This window comes from Emydura macquarii, unplaced genomic scaffold, assembly GCF_026122565.2.
Source record: "Emydura macquarii macquarii isolate MOO-44397 ecotype Brisbane River unplaced genomic scaffold, CSIRO-AGI_Emac_v2 contig_3517, whole genome shotgun sequence".
Taxonomy (NCBI): Eukaryota; Metazoa; Chordata; order Testudines; family Chelidae; genus Emydura; species Emydura macquarii.
Window position 1 is genome coordinate 8,008,683 of NW_027133654.1, and position 20,124 is coordinate 8,028,806.

General features: G+C 40.1%; 1 protein-coding gene across 1 annotated transcript in view; it reads left to right on the plus strand.

The window, feature by feature from the left end:
• The first annotated feature begins 1,110 nt into the window (after positions 1–1,110).
• CAPN9 (calpain 9) overlaps positions 1,111–20,124 on the plus strand; it is a 38,789-nt gene continuing 19,775 nt past the window's right edge. Inside the window, exons 1-8 of the mRNA XM_067535983.1 lie at positions 1,111–1,323; positions 8,861–8,930; positions 12,575–12,693; positions 14,080–14,213; positions 14,722–14,890; positions 15,865–15,948; positions 17,025–17,110; positions 19,082–19,159. Coding sequence (XP_067392084.1) covers positions 1,111–1,323; positions 8,861–8,930; positions 12,575–12,693; positions 14,080–14,213; positions 14,722–14,890; positions 15,865–15,948; positions 17,025–17,110; positions 19,082–19,159 — 953 coding nt within the window. The remainder of the gene's footprint in view (positions 1,324–8,860; positions 8,931–12,574; positions 12,694–14,079; positions 14,214–14,721; positions 14,891–15,864; positions 15,949–17,024; positions 17,111–19,081; positions 19,160–20,124) is intronic.

The following is a 20,124-nucleotide window of genomic DNA, read 5'->3' on the forward strand; positions in this document are numbered from 1 at the left end:
ACATCTTGCTCCAAAACATGGTCTACATTACAGATCTCCCTCACCACAACCCACTAAAATCCTCTTTCCAGGCAAAGTGCCCTCTTACCTACCCCACATTTGACTCTCTGTCTAGTGACCATCTTCCCTCACCATTCAACCCCCCACCCCCTACCTTCCCACACCCCCCAGCCATGCTCTGTCCTCAGTCCACACACCACCTTGGGCAAATCATCCTGTGCGGATTCCACAGCCCCCCACCCCCAATCATCTGCCCCTCCTTCAACACAACATTCCCTCACTTTGATATCATATCGTGCTGGAGGTTCCTGGGCCTATGGGCAGTTCCTATGCTTGTCCTCTCCCATGGAAGTAGATGGCAGGAAGGAGACCCCCCACTTAGTCTGTGAGGAGGCTCAGGCCAAGCAATTTGGGGTTCCTCCTGGTTCTGTAGTTATATGAAGGATTGAGGCTTGGGGGGTCTACTTGTGGTGGTCATCTCAGGTGACCTTTGGCCAGAGATAAGGCATGGTAAAAGGAACCTAACTGGTGAGAGCCCATAATTAGGTAACTTTCTACTAGGAGCTGTAAAAGATTTTCATGCACAGTAGCATTTCTCAAAGTCATTCAACCAGCAAAGAAAATAGTTCCACACCCTGGCTATATCATAGGAGCATAGAAGGGTTGGTTTGAGGGTGTTCACATGCCTGCCGTCTCTCTTCCTGGGTGCAGCAGGTTCACATCACAGGGAGGAAATAAAGTTCTCTTAACTCCTGTTTGTGGTTCTGAGGTAACATACCAGAGGGCATAGACCAAGCAGCTGGAACTCCTAAAAAGAGCAAACATTTGCTTTTCTGTTTGCTCTCAAGGCGTTCCTTTCTATTGTTGTTTCAGGTAAACAGGGAGGTCTCCCTGTCATTCAAACAGGTGCAAAAGAGGAGGTGCTTGGGCACATTTTTTCACTTCCCTGCAGCACACAGTCTCCTTTTAGTCTTTCTTTTAGTGAGCCCCTCGTTCCTTTTCTCGTCTGTTTGTTTGGTGGGTGCTGGAGTTTTTCCTCTCCTCCCGGCCCTTGACCCTCCATTTATCTCTGATCACTGGAGCCTTTGCTACTGCACGTGGGGCAGAACAATGCCTTACATATACCAGGACTCGAGACCACGGTCTCCCCCTCTACCTCAGAGTGCACGTGCCACGCACTCCTCTGGCCAGACATATGAGGAGCTGAAGCGCACATGCCAGCAGAGAGGGACCCTATTTGAGGACTGTGATTTTCCAGCCAATATCTCCTCGCTCTTCTACAATGAGAAGCCACCCATCCCCTTTGTATGGAAAAGGCCTGGGGTGAGTATGACACTGCTTAAAGATTGTTACTGCTCTTGCTATGCATCATATATATATATTCCATCTCTTCTCCCAAGGATCAGATGACATTGGACTTTTTAATGAACAATCAAACAAAACAAAAAGGAACATAATAGGGGCAGAGCCGCATAGGTGTGCATGGAGCTTTATAGACAAATAAGAGACATGGGGTAAAATCCTGGCCCTCTCAAAGTCAATGGGAGTTTTGCCTTTGCCCTCAGTGAGGCCACGATTTCTCCCATAGTCTCTGCCCCAAAGAGTTTACAGTATGAATCAGGATGTGGTCATGTGGAATAAGAGCAAGAACCTTGACATGGTCTGTGTGTGGAAAGAGATAGAGAGCTGTGTATAGATGGATAGATAAATACAGGTGTAAATTAGATCTTTTGTAGTCTTACGTATATGTCTATACCTGCACTATTCCTGTGCATGCTCTATTTCTTACTTATTTTTGGTCTGATCCTCCTCTGTCCATATTGTCCATCCCAAGTAAGGGCCATGGAAGGTCATATCCACAGCAGATTCAGCATTGTTGAGTTTAGTGGCACTATTCATATGCTTAAAGCTAAACACCTGCCTCAGTCTTTGCAGAATCAGGGCCTAATGTAAGACAAGCTGCATAACTGTGTAGCAAACGATAGGAGAAGCAGGTGAAGAATGATGGTCACAGTAATCATATCGTACCACAGACTAACAATGTGCACAACTTGGTGGTTTTGAAACCTTTTTCTTTAAAGTAACATTTAAAAATTCTATATCAAAGCATAACTCCTGTAGCCCCTTCCCAGCACCTCTACCCTGACAGAAAACATGACTTACTGACTTTAGAATATTGTATTCAGCTAATTTGTTCTTTGGTTCCCCCTTCTGTAGTCTATAAAGTAGCACTCTGCCTAGTAGTCCATATAGACTACTTCCAGCAAGCTCTCTGCCTAGCATTATTCACAGTCAAAAACTATATTAAGATAGAGCTAAGGTTGAGAATACATGAGAGTCATTTAGGGTAAAATACATTCCAGGTACATTGTAATTATCCAAAAACCTATCGTTATAAACCCAGGAAATCCACAGGTAAGGTTAAATTTAAAAGAAATTCAAACATGTTAAGGTCTGGAAATGCAGTTGGGCCACTCAGGCAACTTTAACTCTGCCCTGTCACAGACACTTCAAACTTCCCATGTAGTTAAAACTTGCTGAAATCTGATGCAAAGGCTATATTTGAAATATTTGTTAAGGATTAATGCTCATCTTTTCCTGTTTATTCTTCAGTTATTCTATATAACTGAAAGTTTCTCCTTCAGCAGGAACTTTAACTCAGCCCAGCTGTGACACCTTGAAGGGGGAAAAGAATGGAAAAAGAAAAACAATTTTGTAAAAAATTGGTTTAATCTAATCTGCAGTCACAAACACTAAAATGCCTTGATTCTAATCATGGTGTTACTGCATGGTGTCACTGCAGTGCAGAGTTAAGGCTTCTAACTTTCAGGTAGGAAGAAAAATGGGGGGAAATGACCATTGATCATAAAAAAAATATATTCAAGTGTACCTTATGCACAAGATTTCAGTGAGTTTTAATTATATGGAAAATGTGAAGTGTCTGTTACTGAGATTTTAAGAACAAAACAAGGATCTGACAGCAGATGATATATTTCTCAAAGGACCCATTTTTAGTTAATTATAGTTCCTAAACTAATTAACTGATTTACTTGTAAAGTCTCAGAACAATCATTTTGTATCCAAAGTGTATGTGCTGTAATTATGGGGAGAATGCACCTTATTTTTCAAACATAAGAAAGAGGCTGAATCCCTGCTTTAAGTGAAAAACTCAACCTTAACTATGGAATTGCTACAGACACGTCTCACATTAGGTCCTACTCCCTGGGCTGCCTAACCCACAGGGGACTGAGGTCACCAAAGTGCTGTCTCTACTGCTGTCCCAGAGATGGGGTGGCTCCCTGCAGGTGTTAAGTGTGAAAGGGTATGAATTTCATTTACTCCATCCAGTTGTGAAGCATATACTCTGCAGGTAAGCTATGAATTTGAATGCGTGGCTATAGTAAGATGATGTGGCTGTGTGGTTCTTACATACTGTATCTGGTATCAAATGCAAATATTTGTGGATCTAGATCTGCAAAAGCCCAGTTTATATTTCTCTATTAAACACACAAAGACTATCAAATAGTTGATAATGTTTTCTTCTACCGGGGTCTATTAGTATCAAAATTGTTCCAAGTCATTATTTGTAACAATAGAGAGTGGTCTGTCTTCAGCATCTCCCCCAGATCCAGTCATCACTAGTTTTTGCAAGCTGAACTTGGAAGAATTTCAAGACAAATAAGTGACTTGACATGGGATGTGCCTTTAGGCTGCGCTTTCTGCCATATGAAAGCGTGTGAGGAATGTAGCAAGAAAAGCAACTAAAGGGAGGGCGTAAGAAGTATAAATTAAAGCAGCCCACACCCTACTTTCACCTTCTCCTGGCTTCTCAGCATGTAAATGAAGCCAGTTTAATCCCCCTTTCATATCAGTAAGTGGAAGTAATGGAGGGTAAGTAAGTGTCAGGCTGTCTATATTTGTGTAAGCAGTGTAGTTGTAGCCGTGTCAGTCCCAGGATATTAACGAGACAAGGCGGGTGCGTTAATATCTTTTATTGGACCAACTTAAAAGTTAGTCCAATAAAAGATACTACCACAACCATCTTGTCTCTGTATGTTTGGATAAAGGAGACTAACTAACGCTGCCTCTCACATCATCTCTGACATTGACCTGGAATTTTTAAATCTTGAAGAAATAGTGATCTATGGGATTTATATACAATTCAAATATTATTATTAGAAATCAGATAACAGTCAGATAATAGTTTGTGTAAAGAATATTAGAATAAATAGGGGTAACTGCATTGGCAGATGTCAGCTCTCAGATTTGCACCCCCCCTCCGCCCCAAAAAAATAGTTTTATCTCCTTTATTCAGTGTAAGAAGGACTTTCTAATTTGTCAAAGGGTGTGTGTGTGTGTACAGTGTGAGCCAGTTGGTGTACATTTGCATAACCTCACTGAAGTCAATGGAGCTCTGCTGAATTAATCTGGCCCTATATGTCAAATCTCAAATGCTATCAGATAAGATAAGCTATTCAGGGTTTTGCCAGCTCTTATTTAGGCAGCTGGGATGAGCGGAAGGGGGCCAGAGGCTCTGAGTGGGTTAGCTCCCTCCATTCCGCCACAACTATGAATTGTCTTTTTATTATTTAGTTACAGATCACACATGCCAGGGTGTATGTAACAAGCAGGTGGTTCTGGTAATGACAAGCTCTGGGCTGACTTGCCTTTTATTTTCTGCAACTGCGACACACCAAACTCACTAATGCTTCTTACTGGGAAGGCATTTGGCTTGAAGGAATGTGGCCAGGTCACCTGCCCTGTGCCACTTCCTTTGAAGCCAAAAAACACTCTAAAGGTGCCAGCCTCCTCCCTACCTGAGTGTAAGTTATGCAGACTTAATGTGTGACTTGCAAATCTGGATAATGACTTTAATGAGTGTTTCTCAAATGCGGCCACTGTTGTCGTATATGGCCACCAAGGGCTTTTCTTGTGGTGTTGTCTACCCACTTTGTCAAATACCCACTTTTTAAAAACATGTCAATAGACATTAGAAAGCCAAACAGTGCTGCTGCTCTTTATCTTCCTGTGGAGATTGCTCATGTTTTATCCTGTGTGCAGTCAGGTACACTACATATGATCTTTACGAATAGCTGCTGCTATTAATTGCTCTGAACATGTATCTTTATGCATCAATGTATTTTAAACATATTTAGCTGTATCAATATTTTTAAAAGCATCTTTCCCACTTTCTAGGTGCTTAGTACCAAAAATGTACACAATATAATACACATACAAATTCAGCAACTTATCCCCGTTCTCCACCCCAACATAACAAAATAAGCACACTTCACAAATAATATAAAAATACCCCATCCTCTCTGCATGTACTAATCCCTAGCCATCTGCCCCATGAACAAAAACCTGGAAAAACAGATTCACTCTGTAGTGTGCCATGACAGTCCAAAACTGCAGGCTGTTTAACTTATTCGTTTTTGGATCTTGCCAGATTTCATTGCCCAGACGGAGACCTGGACCTTGGGCTTTGGTTAGCTATGAGGAACCAGAATGCCTGACGCTATAGAAATATTACTGTTAAAGATATTAAAATAAATACAAACCAACTCATTTTCCATCTAGGTAACTGCAGTGTTTGAAGGATTGCATTTTGTTCCCCAGTTGTTATTGTTTCACTATTTAACTTCCTCCTTTTGCAAAGGCATCAATAAAGGGGCTTCTTGCTCGGAGGCGGGGCCTCACATGTGACTGATATTGCATCCCCAGGCCACTTGGACCAGGCCTCCTCCTGGATCAGCACCAGCCACTTTTTGGACTGTGCTAGTCCCTTCTGGGGCCTCCCGATGGAAGAGAGGTTACAGTCAGTGACTGTGCATCATCATACCTGGTGGATTTTCCATCTCAGGGACCCCATGTCTGAGTTTAAGATGATGGAAGCTGGCATAGTCCTAGGATGAATTTATCCCTTGATGGTCAGTCTGGAATAGAAACAGCCCAGTTGAGTAATATTTAATGGCCACAGTGGTCAGAAATCATGCAGAAGCTGCATTTCCCAAAACTTCAGAATTATTTTCTTTCCCTAAGAACATAGAAATTGCCATACTGGCTCAGACAAGATCCATCTAGTCCAATATCCAGTCTCTGATGGTGGCCAGTATCATATGGTTCAGGGAAGGGCATAAGATCCCTACACTAGACAGATCTCATCCCAATCTCTAGTAGTTAGATATTGGCTTAAATCCTGAAACACGAGATTCATATCCCTTCCACAATTTTTTTTCATTAATTAAATTAACTGGATATTCTTGATATCCATATGAATGTCCAATCATTTGATTAGTTCTTGGCCTCAACAACTTCAGGTTTAATGAGTTCCAAGGGGGCTGGAACAATTTCTATAGTGAGGATGCTGAGAGCCATTGAACTGAACTGTAAACCTTATCTATGATGGAAACCACTTCAAGCCAGAACTCCTACGTCCAGCACCTATGATGAGTTCCACAATTTAATTACGTTATGTGAAAAAAAAATCCTTTCATCGGTTTTGAATTCCCCACCTATTCATTTCATTGACTGTCCCCTTGATCTTATGTTGTGACAGGGAGAGTAGCGCTCCCCATCTACCTTGTCTAGACCATTCATTAGTTTGTATATTTTTATCATGTTCCCACTTATTCATCTCCTTTCTAAGGTAAACAATCCCAATCTTACCAGTCTCTCTGCATAAGAGCATTTTTCCAGGCCTATCATCGTTCTAATTGCCCTTCTCTGAACCCCCTCTGTTCTGCAATATCCTTTTAGAAATGGAGTGACCAGCACTACACAGTCTTCCAGATGAGGCTGCACCATTGATTTATATAATTGCATTATAATATTCTCCATACTGTTTGCCACCCCATTCCTTAGGAAATGTAACATTTTTTTCTTCTGTTTGGCCACAGCTGCATATTGAGCAGCGGGGTCTTAATTGAGCTTTTCACATTGATGCCCACGTCCCTTTCGTGAGTTGATACAGTTAATTTAGAATGCTGTGATGTGTTTTAGTGGTTTACATTATCCCCTCCTGTGTGCATTACTTTGCAGTTATTGACGTTGCATTTCATTTGCCATTGTGTTGACATGTCTCGGAAAATGTCATAGCATCATTGAAAGGTGTTTATTCTTATGATATTGAAACTGCTACTGGATAGAGATAGAGGGCCAAGTTGTGCTGTCACTTACACCTCTGCAATCCTGTTCACTTTTACGGGATCAGCACTTTGCAGGTTTGGACCCATAGTGATTTCGTGGGTGTAACTTGACTGCTGCCTTGGGTATGTCAAGGTGGTATGTATCTGTTGCCCTCCTGATTACACTCAATATCCCTTAGGTAGTCATGAGAGGCAGGGTGGCTTTCTAGAGCAAAATGAAGATGGATTGCAAAATCTTTGAGGGAATATTTTGTCCTTGTTATTTCTTTTCTTTCCTAGGGCCTGATCAAAAGCCCATTGAAGTCAATGAGAGGCTTTCCATTGGCTTTAATGGGCTTTGGATCAGGTCTTCATTCCGCAACACTCAATTCTGCCATCTTACATTTACTTATCAGGATGATGGGTCAGAGGTTTATGCTATCGTATTTTCTATGTGTCCTTTATATTTAAAAGGTTTCTCTTTGTCACTATAGTAAACCCCATTTTATAGAAGATTGAAGTGATTGCTTTCTAGTCCTGAATGAATACTGGCTGGCTGGTTCCATTCACAGATGGGCACTAGCATCTGTCTTCATTCTTGAGGGAGACAGGAGAAGGTAGTTGTAGCTACCTGTATTCCAGTACAATGGTAGAACTGCAGGGAGATCTCTTAGGTGTGCCAGAGAGTCTGAGAGTGTAGAAAAGAAGAGGGAGGTAGGTCCATTGAAAGAAAGGTGATACAGGATTAGGGCACTAGCCTGCCACTTTAGAGGAGTGAGTTCAGGCCCGTGCTCACCACAGACTTCCTGTGTGATCTTGAGCAAAACTCCCTATGCCTCAGTTTTGCATCTGTAATACAGGGATAACAGTACTTCCCTATCTCACAGAGGTATTGCAAAGCTAAATACATCAAAGACTGTGGGACACTACAGTAATGGGAGTCATATAAGTCCTAGGATATTTAGGTAAAAGGAGTGCTTCAAGGACAAAGATCAACAGGTGCCCATCAGGTCTTAATGTTCCATTCAATGAGACACAAGTGCAATAGAAAACCAGCAGCAAGGGAGTGAAAGCTTTTTTTTTTTTTTTTTTAAAGTGACAACTTACGTTAGATTTCAAGGGGGAAAATCCCTGACAGATATATTGTTTTACAAATATAATTTTCTAGCCAATTCAGAACATCTGAGATATTTCTAATTGAACATAAAATAATCAAAGAAATGCCCATCAAAATTGCCTTCTTTTCTACAAGTGTCTTATAGTCTCAGCCCCTGTCAACCTTTGAACACTCAAGGGCGTGGAGTGTCATACTTGATCCAGTGCCTACTTAAAGCTAACATTACTTGGCAGAACAAACAAAAGTTGGGATCAGCCTTTTCTTTTTTTTTAAAAGGAAGATGTTATCACGTTTGCTAACCACGGCCTAGGCTTATGAATGCTCCACAGGTAAATACAGACCTTCAATCTTCATAGTTGCCAATCCAGTACCTTTCATCAGCACTAAATTAACTAGAAAAAATTAGAACAAATGATCCTTTCACTGCAACACATTATAATTAACAACTAAAGGCTCAAAATAGTGTAACACAGTGTCTGTACTATTGTGTGGTAGCCAGTTTCCCAAGGCTTGCCGTGATGTTTGTAACATATCAGGTGACAGGTTCATCCCAGAAATGATGCTATATTTTTCCAGGCATATTTTAAATGATTTTATTTCTTTCTTATTCTCTCAGGAAATTGCTAAAGACCCACAGTTTATAGTTGGAGGAGCCACAAGAACTGACATTTGTCAAGGGGATCTTGGTGAGTGTTTTCCCTTTACATAATTATTCCACACTTATTCAAATGCTGTGGGATAGGAGATTCTAGAATCTGGGGGGATGGTTATTATATAGTAGTAATTCCTAGCTGTTATTTAGCACTTTTCATCTGTAGATCTCAAAGTGCTTTACAAAGGAGTGCAATATCAATACCCCCATTTTACAGATGGGGAAACTGAGGCACGGAGACGGGAAGTGACTTGCCCAAGGTCACCTAGCAGCACAGCCTTGTCTAGAGTCCAGGTCTTCTGCATCCCAGTCCAGTGCTCTATCCAGTAGGCAAAATTGCCTCTCCAATCCCTTGTTCCCTAAATTGGTGGAAGAAGTGAAACCCAGAAGTAATATGTGTTCTCATTCTAACTTCATACCCATTTCTGGATGCCTAGATAAAAGTATTGCTTGCTGTGGAGGCAAACACTCACTTTCTTCCCTCCAAATTAAAGAGACCGAGCTGTGAAAGGCTAGGGAGAATTTAGTGCTGCCAGTTGCCATCCATCATGAAATTCACAGGAAAGTCCCAAGTCTGTGTTCTGTAAGCACATATTAGCTTTTACAGCAATTTAGAGCTTCAAATACATTTTGGGCAGTTATGATGCAGCTATCATCATAGCAAGGTACTGCACAGACATGTATTGATGCTGTGTCCCATGATGTTAATGCAACACCACAGGTTGATGCCAGTGTTGTGTTTGGCAATATTATGCACTGATGCAACATGAGTAGTAATGCCATGACATAGCTACTTGGTCCTGGAGGAGAAAGAGCAAATAAGAATGTAAAAATTCATTTGAAAAAGATAAAGCTATTTAGTACAGGCATCTGGTGCTATGTGACTAACTTCTAAATTTGTTTTAGCTTCTCAATCACCCCTACTCTAAACAATGGGTGCTTTGGATTGAATTGCACGACACTCAAAAAGTACTACAGCTATAGACTCTTATAGAATTTAAGAGAATTCTGTTCTTGCTATGCAATACTGCAGGATCATCTGAAAAACATAAAGAAAGTTTGCAGTGATGTTGTAGCTCTGTTGGTCCCAGGATATTAGAAAGACAAAGGGGGGTGGGGGCGAGTGTGAATAAATCAAAGGTATTACCTCACCCACCTTGTCTCACAAAAGAAAGTTTATGATTTTCTATTGAATTCTATAGCTTTTTAGAGTCATTTCTATGCAACCCTATTACATTTGCATAGAAACCTATTCGTTGAATCCCAGCTGAATTCTATAGGATATTTCCATAAGGTGGACATTGCAAGTTGAATGGTTTCCTATCATACTCGTCTTTGTGCAGTTGCTGCCTCCTGTGAAACACTCACTCCTCCCTTCACTCTGTGCAAACAACACAGAACTTGCAGCAGGCCTCATGGTTTGGAACAAGCACAGCTGACTCATTTTGTTCTGTTTCATTACTGAGCAGTTTCCCTTCCCGTGAGTCACTAACACAAAGCCAAGGCCTTGCCTTCATCTTGAGGAAGAAAAACACACAGAAAAGGTCAACGCCTGGTCCTGTTGGGGCCAAATGAAAGTTTTATCACTGATTTCAATGTTATACGACTTCCAAGGAAGCTGAGAATTGAATGATTCCTCATTGCATCTTACCTGGTTGGTGCCAGCCAGTCCTCTCCTGAAGTTTAGCTTAAAAACAGGGTATTGATGTATCCATGGCTGCTGGACAACTAGCCATCAAACTGCTTGGCTTATAATAGTAAGTCATGTGAAAAGGAGAATATGGACAACCCAGGGAATTACAGACCTCTCAGCTTAACTTCAGTACCCAGAAAGATAATGGAGTAAATAATAAACTATCAGTTTGCTAATACCTAGAAGATAAGTAACAGCATGGATTTGTCAAGAACAAATCGTGTCAAACCAAACTGATTTCTATGACAGGGTAACAAATCTTGTGGATGAGGGGAAGCAGTAGATGTGGTATATCTTGACTTTAGTAAGGTTTTTAATACAGTCTCACATGACCTTCTCATAAACAAACTAGAGAAATACAACCTAGATGGAGCTACTATAAGGTGGGTGCATAACTGGTTGGAAAACCATTCCCAGAGAGTAATCATCAGTGGTTCACAGTCAAGCTGGAAGGGTATATCAAGTGGGGTCCCATAGGGATCAGTTCTGGATCCGGTTCTGTTCAAATATCTTCATCAGTGATTTAGATAATGGCATAGAGAGTACATACACAGATAAAGTTTGCTAATGATACATAACTGGGAGGAGTTGCAAGTGCTTTGGAGGACAGGATTAAAATTCAAAATGATCTGGTCTAAAGTAAATAGGATGAAATTCAATAAGGACAAATGCAAAGTACTCAACTTAGAAAGGAACAATCAGTTTCACATATACAAAATGAGGAAAGATTGCCTAGGAAGGAATACTGTGGAAAGAGATCTGGGGGTCATAGTGGATCACAAGCTAAATAGGAGTCAACAGTGTAACTGTTGCAAAAAAAAAAGCAAACATCATTCTGGGATGTATTAGCAGGAGTGTTGGAAGCAAGACACAAGAAGTAATTCTTCTGCTCTACTCTGTGCTGATAAGGCTTCAACTGGAGTATTGTGTCCAGTTCTGGATGCCACCTTTCAGGAAAGATGTGGTCAATTTGGAGAAAGTCCACAGAAGAGCAACAAAAATTATTAAAAGTCTAGAAAACATGACCTGTGAGGGAAGATTGAAAGAATTGGATTTGTTTGGTCTGGAGAAGAGAAGACTGAGGGGGGGACATAATAACAGTTTTCATGTACATAAAAGGTTACAAGGAGGAGGGAGAAAAATTGTTCTCCTTATCCCTTGAGAATAGGACAAGAGGCAATGGGCTTAAATTGCAGCAAGGGCAGTTTAGGTTGGACATTAGGAAAACTTTTTTACTGTCAGTGTAGTTAAGCACTGGAATAAATTGCCTAGGGACATTGTGGAATATCCATCATTGGAGATTTTTAAGAGCAGGTTAGATAGTCACCTGTCAGGGATGGTCTAGATAATGCTTGGTCCTGCCTGGACTGCAGGGGACTGAACTAGAAGACCTCTTGAGGTCCCTTCCAGTTCTATATTTCTTCAGCAAATGAAGCCCCATCCAATTTTTTCCAATGGCAAAAAGTACTTCCCAAACTCTGTGAACTTTCAATATAATGAGCTAAAGTCTATTTTACAGTCACATAAGTGTAAATCCAAATAACACAATGGACTTCAGTGGTACTAGTCTGGATTTGCAATGATATAGTAAATAAGAGCAAAATTTAGTCCAATGCATGGAGGAAAACAGCTGACAGTAGTTGTATTCATAGTCAGTTATGGCTGGTTTGCATAACAACTCACATTGCATAGGAAATAAAATACAAACAAATGAAATCAACATGAGTTTACTCCACCAAATGAGGACTCTTAATACATAATTAAATGCAGAACAAGTAATACATATAGGGCAGGATTGTGATCTTCATTACAGTGGCATAAATCCAGAATAACTCCATTGACTTCTGTTACACCAGTATAATTGAAATCAGAATCTTGTCCATAGAGTTTGAGACAAGGCTGCTACAGTGTCTGTTTCCTGTATATTGTGTATATTTTCACAATATATTATTGGTGATCTGTGTATTGTTTTTTTCAATTTGCAGGTGACTGCTGGCTATTAGCAGCTATTGCTTCTCTTACACTGAACGAAAAAGCGTTAGCCAGAGTTGTACCTCAAGATCAAAATTTTGGACCAGGTTATGCTGGAATATTTCACTTTCAGGTAAGATAAACATATAGCATAAAATGCAAACACTTCTAGGGGCTGGGTAGTTAAATGCACTGGTCCATTTAGTGACAGAGTTGGTAGTTTACTGTAGAAGTGGATTTCACAGTGTTCAAGGCCAAAAGAGACCATTAGATCATCTAGTCTGACCTCCAAATGATGACCGAGGCATTCAAAGCAGTCCTTGCTGAACTCACCTTAGATGAGAGTTTTGAAAAGAAACCTAGAAAAATTTTAACTTTCCACAGTCACACATAGCTGTTTTTCCATTATAAAAGGAGGTACGGTGTTAGAAATCATGGCATCATTTCAGAAAGGTTTAAATACCCAGGGCCAAATTCTATTCTCAATTACATGTGTCCCCACTGCCAGGAAGTCAAAGGGTTACATAGGTGTAATCAAGAGGAGGACTTGGTCCTACCGTATATATGTTTGTTTAAGATGGCTTGAATCTCATGATACTTTATATCTAGTTCAGATCAAGAAATATAATACTATTCTTAACAACTTTTAATGTCAGTGTATTTGACTTAGTTCAGATTCCTGTTCCTTCTAAATAGTCCAATATAATATAATAGTGATAATTTATATAAATTTTAAAACCAAACTTATAGAATATAATATGTAACTATAGGTACTCAGATACCATGGCGGAAGGCATGATATAAGAATATGGATAGAATAGACTAGATCTTTGCTATAGAATTTTCTAGGTTGGCTTAAAATTCTATAGAAATGGTATATTCTGTTCAATGTTATAGATTTTTAGAATAATTTATATAGAACCGTACCTAATTTCTGTAAAATTCTATTGGATTCTTTAGGAGTTTATCATAAGGACTGAGAGAAATTTTGGAGGAATGCAGAAAATTCCTATCTACTCTGAATTCAGTTTACTTACTATTCTGTACCATAGCACTCATTGTCCTTCCATTTGTAATGTATATGTTCATTGAAAGTCTGTCCCAACACACAGCTCTCATATATATTCAGTATAGTTTCAATAATTTACCACAATTTATTCCATTACAGCATATATGAAGTGGCTAAGTATCAGGAAATTGATGCAGTTCCAGGCATGACAGTTTGTGTCTATGGCGTTTCATAACAGCTGTGTCTTTGTGTCAGGTTTAGAAAACAGAAACCCAACTGTTTCTTTATTGACTTGATTGCAAAGAGGCTTAATGGGGAAAAGGTAGTGCTTATTTGGGGCCAGATTTCACCTGACTCACAAAAAACGGCATGTTTTTAGTCTTATAACAGCTCCCAAATGTTAGTTAAAATCGTTTGAGAATCATGGGAATATAGTAGTTAGAGAGGCGTGTTAGCCTTAGGAAATATTACAGGGTATCAAACAATTCTCTCTACCTCCTTTCAACACAGTTTTGGCAGCACAATGAATGGCTGGATATTGTTATTGATGATAGATTGCCCACCTTCAAAGACCGCTTGGTTTTTCTGCACTCAGCTGAAAACAATGAATTCTGGAGTGCCTTACTGGAAAAAGCCTATGCCAAGTAAGTACCATCTGCATTGTGGGGCATGCCTCGCTCAGTTTATCACACAGTGCAAGTCACCAGCTTTTATTTATTCATTGCAATTCCTGCAGCCCTGACCTAGAGGTACTATGTCCTAAATTAATCCTAATGGGCTGATCCAAGTTCCAGTAAAGTCAATGGAGAGACTCCAGTTGGCTTCAGTGAGAAATGGATCAAGTACTAAAGCCTGCTCCATGTTTTTCTGCTGAGAGTGATGATGGCTATCTCCCAGTTTTGCAAGCAGCAGACTTCTGAACAACTGACAGTATGGTCACTGACCGCCTGGTCTGGATTTGAACCAACAGAGACTGGGATGAGGTGCGAGCCGCAATTAACAAGGTGGGACTGAGATCCTCCTCTCACTGAACCCAGTTTTTTCAGTGGAGCTACTGTTGGTTTGCACCAGTGTAAGTGAGAGAGAATCATGCTCAATGTAACCTAATCAAGTTTTAAAGAACATTTTTCACTGCTGATGTGTATTTTTCAGACTGAATGGGAGTTATGAAGCCTTAAAAGGAGGCAGTACACTAGAAGCCATGGAAGATTTCACTGGAGGAGTTGGAGAAATGTATGAAGTTAAAAAGGCTCCAGAAAATTTCTATGAAATCTTAGAAAAAGCTCTCAAAAGAGGTTCAATGGTGGGCTGTTCTATTGATGTAAGTAAAATACTAGAGATGGTTTAGTTGGGGATTTGGTTTTGTCTGGATATATTTTTTTAAGTAAAAACCGGTGTTAAAAAAATTCAGCTGAAATTAATAGCAAATAATTTGGGCATAGACATGTCAATAATTTATAACCAGTAGCTGTGATCTAATGTATGTGCAATACCAGTTTAGTTATTATGGCAGCTGTTCAGAAGAAGAGAGTCACTGCATTTCAGCTTGGTATGTCCAATTTATTTATGTGTGTAATAATAGTGAATTTTATTTCCAGGCCCCATTCACCTGACCTGGGTCAGAGTGAAAGCTGTTCATAGTTCTGTCACATGGCAGGGGTCAGTGTCTACTGGCTTCAGTGATTACTGTTACAATTTTTGTGCTATTATTATTTCTGTCTCCAACCCTGCCACGGGGCACAGAGGGCTTTGCAGAGTCAATGCCTGAGTTTGTAAATTAATTTTGCTGTTCATGAAAGATACTAGATTTACAGCACTGGAGACTGGTTTTATCTACAGACGAGGCACCATATGGACAGCAGCTGTGTAAGCTTCCTTACACTATTCTGCTAGTGTATCTTATCTCTGACCTAGAGGAACCTCCCATTGGGGTAGAAGAAGATAATTCATTCACCATTCCCCTAAATGCTTCGTCTTTCCCCCTGGAACTCTGGGAACATTCCTATTGATGACGATCTCAGCAGAAAGTCCCATATTGTTCCAATACATGAAAAAATAGAGTGAAGGGGTTTTTTTGTGGAGAAAGTGTCTTCCCTTTAAGGGTGTGCCATTGTATAGCATCATAGGAAGAGGAAAAGCTACACTGTCATTCCCAGTATCTGTTAGTACAGCCGCTAACTTCGCAGTGTATCTAGATGCGATAGGCCCAGACACTGACTGGGTGTCACCACTTACAATGTCATGTCAAGGGCATGTATTTTCACTTACACTTCAAAGTATATTTTCATATTTTAGACCAGCAGTGCAGCTGAGTCAGAAGCTCGAACCCCTTTCGGTCTCATAAAGGGTCATGCTTATTCAGTCACTGGCATTGATGAGGTATGTTCCAGTTGTTGCTATGTTGACAGTAGGTGGTAAAGAGTGGGCTGGAAAAGGGTGGAAACCTAGAGCTTGAGAGTCAAAGGTCATAAATGCTGTTCTCCACACCTCATGGATGCAATTTAGCTGGAGAATTGCGGTGGCTCTGCTGTCGGAGGAGGGGACAGGATTTTGGCAGGCCACACAGGGCGTGCCCTTCATCCCTCCATCTAAGCTGTTGTGCCCAGCTTCTTGTGCCCAAAGGGAAGTTGGGGGTGGGGTGGGGATCTGGGAGCCAGAGGACTGTATGTATTCTCCAGTTCTTCTCCAAAGCTGGGTGAAAGTTTCAACCAAAACTTTTTTTCGGCATAAAATGTCAATTCTGTGACACCAAAATACATTATGAATTATTGTTGATTTCACAAAACCATTTTGGTTGGGAAAAAAAAATCTGAAAAAACCCAAAAATGTTTAGTTTTGACATTTTGGAAACAAAACATTGATTTTTTTAATTCAAAGCAACTTTTTATTTTGAAATTTCATTTCCTTTCATTTTTTTACAAATTAAATATTATTTTAAAATGCATGAAATTGAAACTGCATGTTTCATTTGGGCCAAACAAAATGTCTTGTTCAACCTGAAATGATTTTTTTCCCCCCAACTTTTTGGTTTGCTGGAAATTTTAGACAGTTTAATTTTCAGCTTGGCCTGAAACTCTTTTTGGTTTGCTGGAAATTTTAGACAATTTAATTTTCAGCTCGGCCTGAAACTCTTTTTGGTTTGCTGGAAATTTAAAAACAAAAAACAACTCCATTATTCGCCCAGCTCCACTCTTCTCCCCTGTGAAAGGGAGCTCTAACGCAACCCTCATGGGAGATTTCTCCTTCCTCACCTCTTCACCATCCCTTCTCCCCCCTGCACACTTCCTCCTGCAGAGTTCCCCAGTGCCCTGCGGAGTTATGCAGCCTATGCACTATGGGGAGAATTGCCTCTTAGTTAATGTTAGCAGCCAGCCAGAGATTTTTACACCAACAACAGTCCCATTACATTCTAAGGCCATTCAGAAATTTCTCTATTTTTGTCTTCCTATATCTAGGTGAGCTACCGAGGCCGAAAGGTGCAACTCATAAGGCCGAGGAATCCATGGGGGCAAGTGGAGTGGAATGGCCCTTGGAGTGACAAGTTAGTTTTTTGTATAACAAGTATTTGCATTGCAGAGAGGTCAGACTGTTGAGAAGGAAAGTCTAGTTTTTTGCACTTATTGGCAGCTTACGCTGGTTTTGGGCTCTTCTAATTAGCAGCCTACCCATGCAGAGCAGTACTGTCGTCATAACATCCTGACCTCAGTATTGTCAAGACTGCTCAGTTACCATTTAAAGAGGCGGTGTCAAGATTGTTTAGTCCCATAACATAGGTATTGTTAAAAATATAAACAAAATCCACTATTAATATCAATGCTGTCGTTAATTTTTAAGATAATTCCAATGGAAAATGTATCATTTGTATTATTTAAATATTCCCCTGTAGTATTTTCAACACAAACATCCAAACATTGTGCTACTGCACGACAGCTGGGAAGCGCTGAGGTAGTGTATAGGAATTGGACAGTATCTCTTTAAATATTTTGTGAGTCCTCCAATGACGCTCACGGAGTTCTATGTTTCTGAAGCCTGACCTGCCAGGTATATAGGTTGCTAGGCCTTGCATGTTGAGTGCAGTTATTAAAGACAGTTATTTGGACCTCACTTTTTTTGTGTGGATCCTTCACATTACATTTGCTATATAAACAGCTAAAGATCCAACAGATGCCAACTGAGCAAAAAAAGGGAAACTCCCTAGTCTGTTTTCACTATCCAAGCTGGATGAAATGCAAATAATCATCACTTTAAAAGAAATCAGCATAAATGGTGAAAATGGCATTCTTTTTTGGAAATCCCTATTAGGTATATTTTACAGGTTTGATTCTGTTTCTGAGCTCTTACATTACTTTATCTCCATTGCCTTCAAATGAGTTTTTTCTGATTTACGCTGGTATAAATGAAAGGAGACTCAGTTCCACAATTATTCTGACTGCCCCTTTAAAATCTGTGAAATAATTGGCAGACATGGTATATTTACAGCACGGTTTCAATGTCTCTTCTCTTAAAATGATCCACAAATAAATCCCAAATATTTACATTTCCAAGTTAGTCATCGTCCTTCCTCCATTCCAAAAATGGGAGAATAATTGGTCTGTATAATTACTGATGATTAAACCTTAAACGATTTAGCAGTTAGCTCAGAATAGGCATCCAGCCATTTGAGATTTTTATCTGAAGTGCTGTATCTGCCAAAAGGGACTCTGGTCCTGCATGTGGAACTGCTAATGCAGAGCTCATTGTCCACACAGAGTCCTACGGAGGCCAATGGGACCCCATGTGGGCATAGGAGTGTACACTAACACACAGACTTGCAGGATCAGGGTTTTAGGTTAGTAATCTCATAAGAGACTTCTGGTACTTCCTGCTTAGAATCAGGTAGGAAATACACTACTGAAAAAGCAGGCTTTCATCAAGCATCTAGGCTTTTCTGCTTCAATCCCTCCTGGAGCCAGGAATTGCAGCAGTGAATGGAAATGGAAAAAATAGATTTTCAATGGAGATTTCAGGTATTCCAGTCTCTCTCTTCACTCTTTTGTACAATGAAAGGGCCCCATCCTGCTTCCGCTGACTTCATCTGGAAGCAGGGTAAGGTCCTACACTACTGACAAACTATCTTTGCAATGACGATGCAGATGTACAACAAGGTTTACAATACAGTGTATGTACAATCTAGAGATATACCACTCCCATTACTTAAATTTACCTTGGTGTTTGTAGTATTCCCTATTCTCACTATGGGAAACATTGCAAACACAGGGTACTGGATAATGCAGGAGTGCTGTCACCTCAAGATTTTAGGCCTGATCTTGCTTGCACCTAAGTGGATGGAAGTTTTGCCATTGATTTTAACAGCAGCAGGATCAGGCCCTGTAAAGGCATCCTTTATGTCTACTGCTCGAACAAGATCAATCTGAAAACTGTGTAAGCTGCTAATATATCCAGCTGGTGTCTTTGAGACAAGGGAAATGAAGTGTTTGACATCCTTGTAAAGCTTGACTTTGTTTTCTTGTAGTTCTCCTGAATGGCGATCAGTCAGCCCATCGGAGCAAAAACGCCTCTGTCAGACAGAACTAGATGATGGAGAGTTCTGGTATGGCATCCTTTTGAGAAGTAAATATGCTGATGAGAATAAATACAATAAGCAGGCAGGCCCAGCTGATAGCTCTTAACTGGGAAATTATTGCTTTAATCCAAAGACAGGGCTGGTGCAATACAACCTAGATATAAGTCACTTTCCATATACATATTCTTAATAGCAGAGTATATCTTTAAGATATTTAAAATGCTATACTTAGTAATTGGTATAAACATATTTAAAACATTGTGAAAGATACTAAGATCCTGCCACTTGTTTAACATCAAAGGGTACTGAAGGTGCTCAGAATCCCTCGGAATCACACATTCTGTATGATCTTAGTGTTGAAATAACTGTAATAGTCTAGAATGACTCTATAGTATTCCTGGTAGTCAGAATGGATTTCAATTGCATACAGAATCCCTTTTTCCTATTCTAAACTGGTTGCTGGTGTCTGTTCTTAGTCTTGTACAAATGAGGAGGGAAGTCTATGCAAGAAAAGCCTATAGCAATTAATATAGTACATTTTACAGGAAACGCCCCTTTGGAGGGCATGTGTGAAAAATAAGCAGTAAAATGAGAGAGGAAAATAAATGAAAAACTGAGCACAGATCCTTGGATGGAAGGTGCTATATAAATGCAAAGTATATTAAGATCAAATGCGATATGGTGATCCAGTAACCCCAAAGACAGTAGATAGATTCAGCACTGAAACAGATTAACATGCTTTTATTCCGAACATACTGTACATTAGTGAAATGTACCTGGCTGATATAGCCATAAAAGGGAAGGTTAACTCATCCCATTTTTTCAGTATATAGGGCCACTTGTTGATCTCATTTACAGTGGCGTAAATCAAGTGTAGTTATTCCAGATTTACATCAGTGCAACCGAGGTCAGAATATACCCCATGTCATTATATTATTCTAAACAGAGATTTGAGGTGTGATATTATGCTGCATATTGGGTCACACAAAGGT